Source organism: Esox lucius, chromosome 8 (assembly GCF_011004845.1).
Source record: "Esox lucius isolate fEsoLuc1 chromosome 8, fEsoLuc1.pri, whole genome shotgun sequence".
NCBI classification, from domain to species: domain Eukaryota; kingdom Metazoa; phylum Chordata; class Actinopteri; order Esociformes; family Esocidae; genus Esox; species Esox lucius.
Genome location: NC_047576.1, coordinates 8,407,582 through 8,425,935, shown reverse-complemented (window position 1 = coordinate 8,425,935; position 18,354 = coordinate 8,407,582). Strand labels below are relative to the sequence as shown.

At 44.3% G+C, this 18,354-nt stretch overlaps 1 protein-coding gene across 2 annotated transcripts; it reads left to right on the top strand.

The window, feature by feature from the left end:
* The first annotated feature begins 23 nt into the window (after positions 1-23).
* Positions 24-9,338, top strand: stil (STIL centriolar assembly protein). 2 transcript variants are annotated; one of them, XM_029121417.2, is made up of 17 exons: positions 24-359; positions 613-700; positions 804-911; positions 1,275-1,390; positions 1,619-1,806; positions 2,520-2,776; positions 2,889-2,972; positions 3,201-3,287; positions 4,376-4,526; positions 4,786-4,895; positions 5,020-5,140; positions 5,254-6,162; positions 6,255-6,384; positions 6,626-6,875; positions 7,244-7,400; positions 7,540-7,817; positions 8,079-9,338. In XM_029121417.2, the coding sequence occupies exons 2-17, from the start codon at positions 615-617 to the stop codon at positions 8,776-8,778; spliced, it is 3,732 nt and encodes a 1,243-aa protein (XP_028977250.2). In that variant the 5' UTR covers positions 24-359; positions 613-614; the 3' UTR covers positions 8,779-9,338. The 2 variants fall into 2 exon arrangements, with proteins under 2 accessions (XP_028977250.2, XP_028977251.2); XM_029121418.2 differs by having other exon boundaries at positions 24-369.
* Positions 9,339-18,354: the final 9,016 nt, after the last annotated feature.

Here is an 18,354-nt window from a genome sequence, read left to right as displayed (position 1 = left end):
ATAATTCTATTGGCTGGATGTTTGCCCCGCCATTGGAACCTGGAAACAGCGCCATAATGAATTTACATTTGACTTAAAACAAGAAATATAGTTGCTGTGTGTTTAACAACTATTGAATTAATGCATCCCTAGGTTGCTGCATGGTGATGTTAAATATTAACTAAACGAAATCGACCAATTTACCGCGAATGTGACCGCTCTGATCTTGTTACGGAAGTCTTGAAAACGCTGCTTGAGGATTTATTTCACTGTATTTCGGCAATACATGTCTGCTGTACGCGTACCCAAATGCTAGTTAGCTAACTAGTTTTTTGGGAAGGATATCATGTGTTATGTTGCCAACTTGGACTGACGAATAGGTAAGAAAGGGTATGTAAGCTACAGTTTGGTACAGGTTAGCTGACGCTAGTTAGCTGCTACTGTAATGCCTTTTAAAGTGCCAGATGACTTTAAACCTAGATAGCGTTGCCTTTATTTCCATTGCTTCAATTTGCCTGTTAGTCTTTTGTTAGACAGTAGCTATATTGCTTCAAAATCATGGTGTGTCTGCACACACACATTCACACGTTGATTTACGCGTTATTAACCCAACGTCACCTTTCCTGTCCACAGAAATGAGTGTACCAGTAAATTTGAGAGGTCTGCCGTCTCATGTCCTCGAGCATGTTTACAAACCTGAGAATATAAAAATGGCAACAAGGTAAGCTTGCTTCCCTCGTAGCTGTATCATCCTTGATATTTCTCATAGTTTTCCAAATGCAGGTTTAGATGTACCATATTTGATTTTGTTAACCTTACCACAGGTCATCAGAAAACTATCTTGCTTCCCTCACCTTTCCCAAATCCAATGTGGCCCTCTGGGACCCCACTCCTAATGGCGATGCAGTTAGCTTTCACCTTTCTTATTACAGGTATGCAAGTTACAGTTTTCCTTTTGACAGTGAATAACTATCAATTAATACATTTTAAGTGGCACGGTTTTCTCGCCTCCTTCCCTTCATCTTCCATATTAAAATATTTTGCAAATGTAAGCAATAGCCCATGTCGTCTTGCTTAATTCTCTTCATTTACACCTTGAAGTCATTTAGCTGTAACATGCAATTTCATACCTTTACATACTGGCTGCATTTGGGAATCAAACCAACAACCCTGAGCCCCATGCTCTTACCAAGTGACCCACAAGTAACCCTGTTTATATTAATCCGTTTGAAAGAACCCACAGTGGTTCTGACTTTCGCGCACTGGTCCTGTGAAACCTGTTTTCTGTTAAACAGAAATCCCAAACTACTTCTGCTGGAGAAAACTCTTCGCTTGGCCCACCGCCACGCTCGACAGAGTAACGTCCCCATGTTCAGCTGTTACCTGCTGGGCACTATTGCTGTGGACTCTGGTGAGAAATCGTTTACAATGTTAATAGGCAATTAGAATGTCATGATACTGTTTGTAATTCCAAAGCAAACCAGTCAGACATTTTAAATGGCCAGTCATTGTAGAATAGGTGTAATAATGATAATTACAGTAATGGGCAGAATACTGTTTGCTTAGTAATCAGTGCTTTTACTTTGGATATGCCCCCTTCCCAATGGGAACTCTCTCCTGCTTCCCTTTCTCTTGCAAGATGAAGAAGGTGTGACTTTGACTCTGGACCGGTTTGACCCGGGCCGGGGGCAGCCTGGCTCCTCGGGAAAGGCCCCCACCGCCCTGATGCCCGGGGACGTCCTGGTGCCCTGTGTCTTTGGAACCCAGAGGGACACTGCCACAGAAGCCACGGTTCACTCTGAAGGAGACTTCCGGACCTCCTTTAAGGTAACATGAATGTTGAAATGTCTCCATTCACATTGAATTCCCTGGCGTTCGTATATAAATGTCCTTTTGTTATGTTTGAATAAATACATTTTTGTGGAGTTCTGTAGGCCTTAAGCTTACCTGCAACAATGTATTCTTATACCATGCTGCTTTGAGTTTTCATACTGTTGTGTGGCTAACATGAGGATCATATCTCAGCCCCTGGCTTGATAGTTACTGTAACCTCATAGTCACCGGTGCTGCTAAATTGTCTGAACTTCCTCAGCTGCTCAAAAAAACTAAACTGTAATAGTGGAACATTAAGCTGTTTAAAACCCATTTCTTGGTGTCTTTGGGTAGTCCAGCGGTCTGGGCTGCTGTCTCCGTACATATACTAACATGCCAGAAAATAAATTTAAAAGAGGAAGATCTAAGTGGCTTAGAACGTGGGTTCATTAATGGGGCGTGGATGGCAGGAGCCTCGCTAATGTTTCAATAGGAACAGTGACTTAAGATCTTTGGGAAAGTCGAAAGTTGTGTGTACACCCAACCTCATTGACAAACTAAATCTGCGGGAAGGAAAAGGGATCAGAAAGTGTGTACATATACGTACATACATACATACAGTTTCCGATCCCTTTTCCTTCCCTCAGATGTAGGTTTTCAGTAAAGGCAATTTGAAACGGTGTCCTCCTGTCAGTAAATGTCCCGTGCGTGCCTCTCATTCTCCACAGACACTGCACCACTGCTTCAGCACCAAGGAGTCCCTGGACCTGTGTAAGGTGCTGGCCCTGCGAGCCCACCTCACTTGCACCCAGCAAGCGGACAGCCTGAGCTTCTGCCTGCGCTGGGCTGCCGTCACCCCTGGCAACGCGCTGGATGCCACGCCCGTCCGACCGGTGTCCATCATCCCCACTGCCCTGGCCAGGAACCTGAGCTGTCCAGCCAGCCTCACCTTGCCTCTGCACAGCAGCTCCAGCCGCAAACGAGGGTGAGCATTACGGATGTGGAATAACTTCTGCATCATCATTATTTAATATCATAGGCCAGTTATTTCCTGCGTTACTGGGAAATCCATCCCTCTGTTCTCCCATGCTTCTCAGCTTTCTGACCATGGATCAAACAAGAAAACTGCTCCTAATACTGGAGTCTGACCCCAAGGCCTGCACTCTACCACTGGTTGGAGTGTAAGTATTCTGGAACTCAGTTCCTTTTTACCTTTTATATTTTAATTTGCCTGGGTTGCTTTTTTATTTGTGTCTTACTTAAACCTGTCCACCATCCAGTAGATATAATCTGAACCACAAAAGGATGTATTTTACCCTGTTGCATTTACTTAGTGAAGTGAATGTGGACAGTTTGTTTGACGTGTGTGTGTGTGTGTGTGTGTGTGTGTGTGTGTGTGTGTGTGGCAGATGGCTGAGTGGGGTCAGCCACATCTCCAACCCCCAGGTGTGGGCGTGGTGTCTGAAGTACCTGTTTAACTCCTCTCTCCAGACCAAGTGAGTGGGACGCCCATCTGTTCACACCTTAGGAAATGGCACACTGACTGTCAGTTGGAGGTAGCCTGGCTCTCTGTCCTGTGTGCCGTTGGGTTGTCATGCCGATCGCAACCAACAAGTACTGCAGAAGTGTCCAATAGATTCCTCCAGCTCTGAGTACTGGCAATAGGCATTCGTTGTCAGTGGAGTAGTCCGTAACAATGTTTGCATTGCCGTTTACCTCATACTTTCAACTTCTGAGTTGCTTTACTTTGTCCCGGCAGAAACTGAAGTTCATGACACAAACACTACTTGGTTAAATAGCAATTTATCTGAATATCTGCTCAACATTTCAAGAGATCTCCCAAAAAAGAATGAGAGCTTAGTCAAGGTCGATAACTGGCTAACTACAAAGCTGTTTTATATATATTCGTTTTTCACATTAAACTGACCAAGTAGCTAATCGTATATCAGCACAGAGGTTCCAGAAGCAATTACCACAATTTGAATGAACAAGGCATGGAACCCAGAGGCCGTTAAAATGTTATTGTCTATGCCACAACCCTTTCTGCAATTATAGGATTATCCGATTTATTTTAGTCGTTAGTTTCTCACCCAGTCCAACTGAAATGTAACCTCCACTTTTAACCCAGGGGGGTTGCCAAATCAGGGGGTTGAATTTGACACACTGTGTCTGGGGCCCGGGGGGAAATAATGGTTTTATGGGCCACCTGTCTGGGCAAAAACTTTTAAAAGAAAAAAGGTTAAAAGTTTTATATATCCCATTATATTATCAATATTAATAAATCGATATGAACATTTTTAATTGTAATTATTTAAATATTTATAAATACTTACAAATCCTGACAATGAAATGCCCTTTTGGTAGTTAACGAATTTTAATTCAAGTTTCGAGGTTGTATATTGTAAATTGGTTGTATAAAGTATGTATTCATTTCTTTTATATCTTGCGGCAACATCACATTTGCACACTGCAACAAGTGGAAAATGGTGTTCTTAGGGAACATGCTCAGTGTGGCTGCCACCTAGCTTCGAAACGTTTTCTCCCTACTGAACGCGGCCCTGATGTGTCACTGTTCGTGTTGCAGAGTGTCGTCAGAGGGCGGGTCCTTCCTGGTGGTGCTGTACTCGCTCACCCACAGAGAGCCGGAGTTCTACCAAGTCCAGCTCAGCAGCGGACAGCAACAGGACATGACCTTCCAACTGCTCACCAGCACTGAGTCACTCACCCTATACAAGGTAGTCACCACGATGAACACAAATGGGACTTTCCATCGCGGACGTTTTCCTTATACCTTCTCCCCCCTCGCTCCAGCAACATTTCAGCAGCTACGTTTGGTGTCACCCGGGCAGTACAATAGGGTCTGGCTTGGCTCGTCTCAGTACAAAGCACAGCCATCTAGCTGGCCTTTACCCGCGAAACACGCTGGGAGCTTATGTTGTGGTGAATCCGGGTGAATGTCTGGTGCTGATGTCTTTCGTTCCTTATCTGTTGCAGAATGTGGAGGTCTCTGAGGGCCGTACTTTGCAGTTTGAGCTGAGTGCAGAGAGCCGAAACCGCGAGGCAGAGTTCTTCAGGGAACTCGTGTCCCACGCCTCCTTCACAAGGTATAAATCATTTTCTTGCAACATCTGCATCTCTTCAGAACATCTGCGAGTTTCACTTCAAAGCAGTGGGGAATCCTGATGAGCTGTGGCTTTATGAGGCGCTGTTTGTTCTCCCCTCTTCCAGCCCTGCTGTAGTTGCTGCCTCGCCTCAGAACAGGCTGTCCATCAGCGACCATGACTCTGGGGTGGAGGACGAGGACCTCTCCCCCAGGCCCTCCCCGAACCCCCACCCTCTCACTCAGCAGGTCAGCGCTCTCATTACTTGTTATTTATTAAATCCAAAGATTCTGCCACCTCTGTCTATTGTATGTCCCAGTCCGTTAGCTGTGTTCTGAAAGACGTGCCTCCGTGTTTCCAGGCCAGGCGTGTCCGTCCCTCTGTGCCGGAACTTTCCATGGTGATGGACGGCAGCTTTGTTGATGGAAAAACTCCATCCTCCCCTCAGCCCCGGCAGAGTGGCCCCTCCACCCGCCAGCCCCACGCAGGGACTCACAGACCCCCTGGACAGGGGCCCTCCATCCTCAGTGGCCCCCCTCCCATCAGAAGGCCCCTGACCCTCGCCATGACCCCCCAGAGCAGCGGTAGCAGAGGACCCCCCATCACCCCGGGTCAGCCCCTGCTGCCACCCTTCTCCGGCAGAAAATCGAATTCTCCAGTCTCTTCGTCGTCATCCTCATCGTCGTCCTCCTCTCCTAAGAGGGATTCCTCCCCGAACGGATCGGTCCACCAAGGCCCCCTCTTCCACAGAGGCTCCTTACGGGTTAGACCCCCTCCCCCCCAGCACAGCCCCAGGCTCAGCTCTGGACCCCCGCCTGCCCCCGCCCCCCCTCACCAACAGCCCCCCACCAATCTCGGGCACTTCCACAGCACACCCGCCTCCAACACGAACCATCCTTGTGGGTGCTGCTCTTTCAAACCGCACGAGCATGTTTCCCCCCCGCCCCACCCGAACCGCTGGCAGGGGACATCGGGCGCCCACGGCAGCCCGGATTGGCATGGTTGCTCCAGCAATAACCCTGCCACCTTTCACCTCTCCCCCTCCCACCAAACACACGCCCGCCACCACCCAGGGGAGGCCCACACGCACCACCTAACCGCACAGGGCCCCTGTCTGGAGCCGCCTGCCCCCGCCTGTCAGAACCAGTGTTGCCGGGCCCAGTCGGTCCCCTTTCTCTCCCCCCTGGACAGGCCTATGGGCCTCTTGCCCCCCGACGCCTACAGAATTCTTGAGGACCAGGACCGGCAGCTCAAGTTACTGCAGGCCCAGGTCAGACATCCAGTGGTGTTAATCATGAAGCTCTACAGCGGGGCTTCTTTGCCTCTTAGGCTGAATCTTTTGCATTTCCTGATTTATTTCAGATCCAGAAGCTCCTCGAGGCCCAGGGGAGAGGAACGAGCAACCCTCCATCCACCGAGCAGGCAGCCATCCAAACGCAGACAAGCCCGGAACAACAGCCCAAAACTACTGTCAGCATTGCTGTAGGCACAGGTAGCAGACTCCTTCATCACGGCTGCTGGCCTTTTCAAACGCGTCGTTCATCCGTTTGTGCGTCTACTTGTCGGCGTGTGTTTGCACAACATTGTGACGATTTAATGTCAAAACCTCAGTGAAAAGTTCTTTATCTTGGTTCTCATCTTGTTTTTCATTCATTTTGTCACCCCCCCCCCACACCCCCCATAAAAGAGTTGTCTGACCAGACATTTACTGACTATCTCTCAACTTGGTGTAGGCGCCAGTCTGTTCTGGGGCCACCCTATTGAGGCCCCTGATCACTGCAAGGATGGGGCCCCAGAGCCGGGGTCACACACCAGGCCCGGAGCCCCCGATGGCAGCAGGTCCTCGGGTCAGAGCTCTGGCAGTGCCAGCCTTACCCACAGCGGGAGCATGGATGTCACGGAAAGAGCCGGCGGGGGTCGAGGAGACCGGGCGCCGGGCTCACCGTCCAACCAGTCAACCCACCTGAGGGAGGAGGGAGAGAGGTAGGGGGTGTTTTTATCTGGGCTGTATTGAACGTGTAGGCCTTTGGAAAGGATGAGAAGGATAGGGTGGTGGGTCAGATCATAAACCACGGCTACGTCAACACCCATGGCTGGTGTACACCCTGAGGTGAGTCTAACCCGAAGGTGATTAAGATGTATGGCACTAACCTGAAAGTTTACTCCAATTTACTGTCTTTCTTGTCCAGTAGAGAGTTGTCAGCTGAAAGGAAAATAGCACTTGTTCTGAAATTCCACTACTTGGGCTCATGGGTGATGTTTAAGGGACCCCCCTAAACCCTGTGGTCTTTCCTGTTTTGTTTCAACACTGTTGTGTGAAGTGCATATACGTTTGTGTGTTTTCTTGGAAGAACCCAGTCAGCGTTTGGAGACGCTTCGTTCCAGAGTCCCGTGTTGGGGGAGAGTGCCAGTATGTATTACGGGTCCCAGTCTCCGCAGAGACACGGCACCAAGAGCCAGGAGCCCAATGCCGTGGCGGACAATCAGAGGTTTTACCAGGATCTACTGGTGAGCAGTCCCATCGGAATAAGTGGCTGAGCATGCAATCCGTTCAGTCATTCATCCTGTAATCCTGTTATAAAATGTATGCCATTAATAATGTGAATCACTCTGAATAAGAGACGTTTCGGCCTTCATCCGTCCACAGGGCCAAGTGAACAGCCGTCTCCAGGGAAATGAGGACGACGAGGAACAGGGCGAGGAGACCTCCTTCCCACGACAGGAGAGACACAGCGTGTCTCCCAGTGAAGTGTACCGCTGTCAGTCGGAGGCCCGGTCCAAGCCCGGCAGGGAGTGCCCTCCCGGGCGAAAGGACCAGGTGCTTCACGCCACACTGCGCCAACTACAGCAGCTGGGGGTCAAAGTTGACCTGGACTCTGCTGACCCGGGTACCAAGGCCGCCCGCTTCTCAGTGGAGAGTGCCGGGTACGTTTCAGCCAGACATTCAGGTCTAATTGATTGTCTCTGCATGTAGGTCATCGTTGTGAGAAAATGGTTTGACAACACTGACACCTACAGGTGGGCCCGGGAACGGCGGTGGTCGTGTTGCTATTGCTACAGCCAAACTGACGGCGCATATTTAGGAAGTTATTAGTGGAATAATTTTTTCGAGTTCGCCTTCGTTAGGCTGTGTAGGTGACATTGTGCCGCAGTTGTTAAAACGCAGCTGTGTCTTAATCTCTGCAGTGTCCTGGCCAGCATCAACCCGGAGGCAGTCGTCAGCAGGCTGTCCTTAACGGAGGCAACGGGGACCAGCATGTGGGGACCCGGTGGCAGCGTGGACCTCAGCCTGGAGGCCAATGCCATCGCCCTCCGCTACCTCAGCGACCGGCAGCTCTCCCGGCTCTCTGCGGGGGGCGGGCTACAGCCCCCCAGGTTCAGCTCCGGCACACTGCTCTCAGAGAAGCCCCCTGCGGAGAAGAGCGCCGTAGGGCTGTCTCCCAACAACATGTCCTTCGCCACCCGCAAGTACATGCAGAGGTATGGGCTGATAGAGGAAGGGAGTGAGGAGGAGGAGGAGGAGGAGGAGGGAGTGGGGGAGCGGTTTGGGATGGGATACGCCGTACAGTTCCATGTGCAACAGGAGCAAGGAGGGCAGGGAGAGAGGGAGCGTCAAGGTTTAATTCTGAGAAACATCACCAACGAGGCGCCGCGCTCCGGACCTGGCAGAGACAAGGAGGCAGACTCTCAAAGCCAGCTGCTCAGGGACCTGCGTCCTCAAATGCAGCTTTTGGCCCTCCGCACCGGTCAGGAATCGGACAAAGAGAATGGCGCAAACCGGCGGCCATCGTTGGGTGACATGCAAAGGGAGTGTCCCCAGCCCGAAGGGTCCATGGGAAATTTTTTGGACCTGACTCGACTTCGACAGCTCCCAAAGCTCTTCTGAAGGACTACATGAACCTATGCTTGAGAGGCAGTCTTAAAATGACTGAAATCCCTGTCTTTGCATGTTTCATAGGAATGCTTTCAGATACTTCCATGTATTTTTGTTTACATATTGTTTTTTTAATCTTCTGATGGTGCTACGTGTTTGTTAGTACTGGGATTCCACCATGCTATGTGATCACTACACTAATGTTATCAAGTCTCTTCCTCACAGGTTGTAGTCATACTGTAGCGCTTAACATTTTTACAATTTCTACTGATGTAATGCAACTTGCAGCTGCATTTTAGCATTTTGAAAGTGTTCTTCTAAATGCTAAAAATGTACAGTGTATTTTAAATGGTAACTGTTTATACCTGGTGTCCTGGTAATTGTTTTCAAATTGTGCATATTTTACAGTACATTTTCATGGGATTCATTTTGTACCTTTCCATTTTTTAATGTTGTACTTTTTTTCTTCATGCTGCCTTGTTTTTATTGTTTACATGAAATGCCCCCAGCATTATTTTGTATTTCTCAACTTGAACTTTCTATTTAAAATTGCCTTAATAAATATATTCTAGATTCTTATATATTTTTCCTTCAGTATTTCAGTCATTTAAGGTTGTCTATAGTGAATTGAAATGTTAGTGTTCCCAGCCTTTCTTTCCAACACTTTACTACCCTCTGAAGGAGATTAACCACTACTTTTATAGCCACAGATTGATAATATGTAGCCACAAAGTAAGAATTGGTTAAATGTTTTCAGGTTTTAATTTAAGGGGATGATTAGGTTAGGGATACAGTTTTGTTTTGGTTGTAGAAAGATTCTGTGCTTATTTGTCACTGACATCTACTGGCTCAGATTCACCGCCAAACAAACTCCAGTCATACTGCGACTTACTCTTCATTGTCAGTTAATGTTGGTCATAGTCATAGTAAGTGTTAGACATCCACATCAGATGCGATAGAGACATGACATTTTAGGGATGGACAGTTGTTTAAGCTGTGTCAAAACAATTTCTCTTTTCAGAAGGTATTAGGTATTGTTAGAGTGTTGCAGTTGTCTCTAGTGTTGAAATGTAGAATGCAGGGAAAGGTGTTTATGTCCATTCTTGAATTCTAATTTGTATTTCTATGGTTTTGATAATAAACCAAGCTGCACTGCAGGTTATGCCATAATGGTAATTATGTAGCCGAGGAAAATATTCATAAATGTTTTTTTATTGGATTGATTTTACCATTTGAGAACAAACACAAGTGGATAAAATGCATTCAGCATCATATTCTATATATTGTGTTTGTTCTCGTATATAGTAAGACAGACCAATCCTGGCTTTAATGACAGTGTATACATTACTAGGTTATGTAAATACATATGTAACAACTCACTCCCCAGTGGGGAGACCACTAAAATGTTTACAAATATTTGAGGAGTTAATTAAAGCGATTTTAATTTGCACTAAACCAGGAAAACATTTATTTATCATTATAGTAATAGCAATTAAATTTTTAAACTGCTTTTCACAACTAAGCTGCTGACTAAATCTAAATTAAAAACACTGTATAATCATAAATACTAACCAAAGCAGCATTGTAAATAAACACAACCTAACTTCATGCAGGTAGACAGGAAAACAACAGTAACAAAGCTCTTAATAACTCCATCTAACTGTTTCTTAAACAAACTGCAGCCTTGACACTGGAAGGAAGTACGCAGCAAAAAAGCCACACAACTGGAAAAACCTAGTCACTGATGGTGGTAAGGACATTTGCAGGTTTTCGCTCTCTCCTTGTACTTGATTGACTAATTTAGTTACTTATTGGTTAGTTTCTACCCACACCTGGTTGTGTACGTGTGAACTGGGAACCTGCAGATACACGGCCCTCTGGAATGGTTTCGAACCCCCTGACCTAGAGGCATCCAGCTGCAGATGTTTCTTTCAGAGAATTACTTATCAGGGGGTTTTCACACTTTGTTACTTTCAGACAATTTTTGTTGACTTATAAATATTTGTTCAGTTTCTGAACACTCCACAGGAGCTCAGACTCATAAAAAGAGGTATATGATAAATATACCACAGCTAAGAGGCAATATACCACAAAACCCCAAGATGCCTTATTGCAATTATAAACTGGTTACCAACACAATTAGACCAAAAAAAGTACTGTGATGTCATACCTCGGGTATCAAACAATAAGCATTCAAACCAACCAATTTATAATGAAGAATAAAACACAAGAAGGTGTCAATTATGGACAATACAGCCTTTGAGCTGTTTTTAAGCATGACAGCCAGAGTGCCTGGCTACAGCAATTAGTCATAGTAAATAGGTAACACGCCACAATCCCACACGATGCCTGCTGTTCTAAATTGCTATTATTAACTGATTACCAATGCATTTATCAGACTGGAATTTGCCTCAAAATCACAAAGACTACCCTTGCCGTTAATGTGGGCATGTTTTCAATACACTACGCTTACTATATTCAATAGGGCAAACATAACCTTTGAAAGTTACTTGGTGTGATTTTTTTTTCTATAGTAACAAAAATGCAGTTTTGGTAAACCAAGCAGTTAAAGCCTCTGAAAAGTAACTGAAGGATTGATAGAATTTCTGAGACGTTAATGTGGAAAATCTGTTGTTCTGACCCTGAGCAAGGCAGTTAACTGGAATTTTTCCTAGGTAGATCCTGTAAATGAGAATATGTTCTCAGTCAAATTGGCTGGTAAAATCTAAATTTAGGCCGTCCTACAATATCTATTGTATGAAGAAGGTTGAAGGTATATTATTCCTAATATTTAGTGGAATTATAATAACCCCCTTGGTTCCAGGAAGAAAAAACGATATGTGGTCTCAGATAGAACTCCTTTAGCTCTGATTTAAACCATTTTGAGTGGTTCCACCTGGAACCAGATATCGTTCCCCTAAGAGTGCAACCATAACCAATGTGCTAGCACGAGAGCAATGCTTAATTCTACACTGAGTAAGTAATGTTGACAGAACCAATAGGCATGAAGAAAAATAAATCGGCCTGCAATTAGTTCAAATAATTCTGTAAGGAGTAGGCCAATTACAAACTTTATCTTCCACGATTGCCGTAGGAGTGAAATGTCTTCATGTCAGACTGGATTCTTGTCATCATCCAACATATATATATATTTTTGTTATAACAGTTATAATATTTTTATTGTATGAGAGTTGGTTTGGTTTCTCCACCTCGAACGGTTTTAAGAGTTGCTGTTTAACCTCTTCCTGGGAACTTTATCCAGTAGGTGGCAGTATAGTGGTCTGAGAAGGAATTCCTCAAGAGAAAAGGCTACATCTGAATGCTGTTGGGAGATACCGTACCTGGCTAATATTAGAAACAAAATCATGCACAACTCGAACAAAACACATTCAAACCAACATTAAAACCAGCATTTGTCCTGATAAATATATTCCACGTCAGTTAACACTACACCATGAGATAAACATAAAAGCATCATCAGAGTGGTACTGGTTCAGAGTTTCTGCTGGCTTCCCAGTCTCTTTACGGCTAGTCGGCTACTCTTACGTGGGACTTTGGCCTGGTTGGTTAACCCTAACCATCCCAATGACATTCAGAACCCTGAGTTCACCTGTCACGTGTCGATCCACATCTTAAGTGTGTAACATTGCATTTCCCCTAACCCACCACTCACCTAATATTGAGTTTTTGACATTTGTGTTTGGAAACAAAACAACGTCTGTCTCCTTATTTTGTTCTAAAACCAAGAGGCCAGAATAATCTACATAAAGGAAGGAACAGATGGCATGAACAGGCAGAGTCTGTATCATTTATGCGCAGCAAAAAAGCAAAAGATAACACACTTGAAATCCAAATCACTTAAATTAGGGATCGTCTTTTGTGCAGTAGTGTCATAAACCTAAATAGTTTATACAATAAGGATTTTATCAGGAGTGTGTGGTGTAGCTGTTATGGAGGTCTGTAAGTACAACATGTCCTGTATAATTTTAAATACACGAGCTTGAGAACAAGTGGTTGGTAACAGAGGGCGAAGAAACACGGTAACGACAAACATTAAAACTGTGTTGTCTGCTGTTGTATATCAACGTTGCTAATAACCAAACAACCATCTGCAATTAGGGCCGGTTTCACAGACAGATTAAGCCTAGTCTAGGACTAAAACAACAAGCACAATGTTTTCTATTGAACTTGTTTTTTTAGACCTAGACTAGGCTTAATCAGTGTCTGAGAAACCTTAAAGTGTTATATGCGTATGCAATTATTTTGTTAAATTAAAGCAAACAAGTATTGCAAAAATAGTATGAGCTATATGTTTTATTTTTTTTAACATTCTTTTTAATCTCAATGACTGTCTACATTTGCATCCCACTGAACTACGTTTAGACTAGAACTAAAAGCTAAAGTTAGCCACTAGCCAAGCTAGTTAGTTAGCCAAGCTAGCTCATTAGTGCCAGTCCACTGCCAGGCTCCAGCTACACGGTCGACATGGCGACCGAGGTAATACAGAGACATTATCGTAAATACAGTTGATCGTTGATGCAGCAGAATTGGAAATTGTAAGTACTGTTGTTATTGGTGGTGCAACGTTAGCTATAACAACCCAGCTGAGCATTAATGTTCTAGAAGTTAGATTTTTGCGGCAAATTTAAATCTGTTATGTTAGCAGCTAACTAACCGGGCTAGCCGTCAAAAATTATGTAGCCTAAGCGTTTCAAACCACAGCTTATCATGTACGTAGCTTAGCTGGCTAGCTATATAACGTCAGCGATTTTTAGGGCTTATTGGTACCAATGGCCTCATAGTATAAAAAGAAATATAACTTCGCATTTCTACGTTAAAAACTAGACTGAAATAACTGGACTGGATGGCTGTCTAATGTTGGCGTACATTCTTAGCTACCTAGCGCGTTAGCTGATCTGGCTTACGTTAACAATGTACCACAACTTGTTACATATTTTGCATGAACTTGCTACACATTGTAGTTACCTCTAGTTATATAGGTATATCTCATTGGGAAATAAGATAAATCACCAGTTAGCTATCAAAGAAACCCGCACAACGAAACAGTTATCAGTGCCTTTGGTAATTGCAATGGGTACTTGTAGATAGCTACTGACTGCAGCAACTAGCAAGCTAACAAGTTAATGTAATGTTAGCTAACTTTAACGTTGGCAAATATTTCACTTTCTTACTACTTGGCTAACTAACTTTAACCGGCTAACTAACTACGTATAGTTTACGTTGTACTGTAATGATAGTTGTGTTTCATGTTTTGATTGCTTTTAACTAGATGACTAATACTTTTCAGAAGCCTTATAACATTAGCTACTACGGTAGTGACTTAACAATATTTGGTAATACACTTTTAGAAATTGGAGAGGCGCCCCATGCTCTTCACTGAAAATAGTTTTCCAGGTTGATTTTGGATTGATGACGTAACAACAGCATGATCATAGTAGACAGCGACGCGTACACTGTAGTTAGTGATTTTTATTTGTACTGCTTACATATTTCTGGAAACCCAGCCCTGATACAACTGCAAAATACAAGTAGACTGATCGGTGTAGGGAAATTATACAGGCCTTTGACCAGTGTTGTGTTAGGGGTTCGTACAGTCGAGTTTCAATGTGACACTTAAAACAATTGTTTGCCTTCAGTGAGTGTCCAACTGCAGTTCCCACTAGGACTACAGGTAGAATATACAGTCTGATAGTAAATCACAAAATGCAACTGATAGTTATGTCTAGGTGCAAAAAGGTATATGGATGTCTGTTGGTAGGATACACTAATCTGTCTGTCACATCATGATTTGAATGGTATGTTATTAATCCATTGCGTGAGTAGAAGGGAGGAGATTTTTTGAACAGTTACCACTCTGCAGGCCAGGCTATGACAGCCAGATTGCCTTGGTGTCCGGTATAAATTTAGAGTCATGTAATTGTAACCTCACTTTGGTGAAGGAGTCATAAGACAGAGGCCCATCTGGCCATCTCTGTATTTTGTATGGGCTATCTAAAAGTCAAAGTGGATGTTACCTCAGTCTGCGTTAAGGGTCAAAGACAAACGGAGGTACGTGATTTGACCTTTTGTGTTTAACATTGATATTTTCCATGATGGAATTTGTTCTGAATTGTCCTATCGTAACTCAGATCATTTGTTTTTAAATTAAGACATAAGTTTTGTCAAGGCTCTATTTCCCATAAGCATATCACATTTATGTTAATCTTTACACGAAGGGTAATCCACCTTGAAAAATGCAAACCATGATATTCTAATGCATTTGGTGAAAGACCTGTGTTTCTATTGGGTCAAACTTTTTTTTTTACCAGGATTTAACATGGTCCGTTGGTGAAGACTGAATATCGTGCAGCTAGGCTATATTTTATTGGAACTGGGGATAGGGGATAATGCACTAGATTTTCATAAAGCTTTTAAAACAATTCCCTGCACTCCAGATTGCCAAATCAACTAGTTGAAGGTATCGCCATACTTGTCAAGAACACATCCATCTATTTCGCTGTGACAAAGTATAGGCTATATTTAGGTTGCATTTCTTCAAGGTTCACACTGTGCCATCAGATTAATATATACATTGCTTACTCAAACTACCATCAAGCAAAGCAGTTTTCAAATTCATCAGGGGTACTTTGGGGAAGATTGGAAACCTCACTGGAATCCTGTAAAGCACATTTTTGTTACCCTGTATGTTGTCCACACTGTGACTTAGTATTAGCATAGCATGCTATATGATAAACCTGAATACGATTGATCAATTGTCTGCTTTGCAGGAGTATTATACTTTCTCCGTTCATTGGCCATTGTGTTTCAAATCTCCTTTATTAAATATCTCAGTTTTAGGCATGCAAATATCTCAGTTTTAAACTTAGAAATGAAGTCTTAACTAAATTGATTGTGAAAAGTTTCAAACTCTTTTCAAATTTTGCAGGTTTTCCTATTTACAAAGCATGTAGAGGTCTGTAATTTTTATCATAGGTACACTTCAACTGTGAGAGACAGAATCTAAAACAAAAATCGCATAGAAAATCACATTGTATGATTTTTAAATAATTAATTAGCATTTTATTGCATGACATAAGTATTTGATCACCTACCAACCAGTAAGAATTTCCGGCTCTCACAGACCTGTTAATTCTTCTTTAAGAAGCCCTCCTGTTCTCCACTCATTACCTGTATTAACTGCACCAGTTTGAACTTGTTACCTGTATAGAAGACACCTGTCCACTCACTCAATCAAACAGACTCCAACCTCTCCACAATGGCCAAGACCAGTGAGCTGTGTAAGGACATCAGGGATAAAATTGTAGACCTGCAGGTGGCTGGGATGGGCTACAGGACAATAGGCAAGCAGCTTGGTGAGAAGGCAACAACTGTTGGCGCAATTATTAGAAAATGGAAGACGTTCAAGATGACGGTCAATCTCCCTAGGTCTGGGGCTCCATGCAAGATCCCAACTCATGGGGCATCAATGATCATGAGGAAGGTGAGGGATCAGCCCAGAACCTGGTCAATGACCTGAAGAGAGCTGGGACCACAGTCTCAAAGAAAACCATTAGTAACACAGTACGCCGTCATGGATTAAAATCCTGCAGCGCACGCAAGGTCCCCCTGCTCAATCCAGCGCATGTCCATGCCCGACTGAAGTTTGCCCATGACCATCTGGATGATCCAGAGGAGGAATGGGAGAAGGTCATGTGGTCTGATGCGACAAAAATAGAGCTTTTTGGTCTAAACTCCACACGCTGTGTTTGGAGGAAGAAGAAGGATGAGTACAACCCCAAGAACACCATCCCAACCGTGAAGCATGGAGGTGGAAGCATCATTCTTTGGGGATGTTTTTCTGCAAAGGGGACAGGACGACTGCACCGTATTGAGGGGAGGATGGATGGGGCCATGTATCGCGAGATCTTGGCCAACAACCTCCTTCCCTCAGTAAGAGCATTGAAGATGGGTCGGGACTGGGTCTTCCAGCATGACAACGACCCGAAACACACAGCCAGGGCAACTAAGGAGTGGCTCCGTAAGAAGCATCTCAAGGTCCTGGAGTGGGCTAGCCAGTCTCCAGACCTGAACCCAATAGAAAATATTTGGAGGGAGCTGAAAGTCCATATTGCCCAGCGACAGCCCCGAAACCTGAAGGATCCCTGCTGCAGTGTGTGCAAACCTGGTCAAGAACTACAGGAAACCAATCAATCAATCAAATGTTTTTATAAAGCCCTTTTTACAACAGCAGTTGTCACAAAGTGCCATACAGAGACACCCGGCCCTAAACCCCAAGGAGCAAACTACAATAGTGTTGAATTTCAGTGGCTAGGAAAAACTCCCTAAGGTCGAATTTTAGGAAGAAACCTAGAGAGGACCCAGGCTCAGAGGGGTGACCAGTCCTCTTCTGGCTGTGCCGGGTGAGATATTAAGAGTCCAATTGGAATAATAAATACATTTCTCTGGGCTAAATCCAGAGTCTATTTGATTTTAGACTAGGTCCGAAATATGACCAGGTGGACAAGTTCAGGGACAGCAACGGGCCCCCCAAACCAGGTAATCCGCAAGTGTGGACCAGGACCTCATCTCTTCCTAAAATTTAAAACTGGAGGAGACAGAGAAAAGTTAGTAGTGCATTCCTCATATCCCCCAGCACAATAATATAGCAGCGTAACACCTTACTGAGAAACGTATGGTCTCTGTAATTGCAAAAAAAGGTTTCTGTACCAAATATTAAGTTCTGCTTTTCTGATGTATCAAATACTTATGTCATGCAATAAAATGCAAATTTATTACTTAAAAATCTTAATGTGATTTTCTGGATTTTTGTTTTTGATTCAGTCACTCACAGTTGAAGAGTACCTATGATAAAAATTTGACTTCTACATGCTTTGTAAGTGGGAAACCCTGCAAAATCGGCAGGTTATCAAATACTTGTTCTCCCCACTGTAAATGAGTTACTTAGGACTGGCCCACGTTCTTCCATCACATGTATAACAGACAATTGTCGGCACTTAGGCTCTCCCAGGCTTTATAGGAAACACTGTCACGTCCTGTCAAACTCACCTCAGAACCCCTGTGGGGGTGTTTCCTGTTCCAATTTCAGACAAAAACACTTGTATTGCTGCGTATGCTGTGCACTCGTTTGGTTCGGTAACTCTCCTTAGTCAACCCTGGGTTAATTTCTGCCGGTGGAATCCCCACCCAGGTTGAAGGCACCTGACATCAGGTGTGTCACAAACTCCTACGAACGCTCTGGTGATGGCGCATGCACACGAGTGAAGGGGGAATTTGAATGTTACACATGTCCCCTGTTGACATAAGGGCAGACTTTACGCAAATACCTTTGTTTTGTTATGGCTTGTGGGAGCGTAGATCGACTGAGAACCACTTCCTCATTGTAGACAGCGGTATGGTAGGTTGGGGATGTTAGTGGCAACATCAGGAAAATATTGCTCCTGGCCTAACAGGCTGGTTAGCATTGCCAGGGAATGTCTGACGCATTGGAAATAGACGCCAAACTACTGAATGGTGTGTCTGTCATATTTTGATGTGCACGTCCTCCGTCTGTTTTTGGGGTGAGTCTTG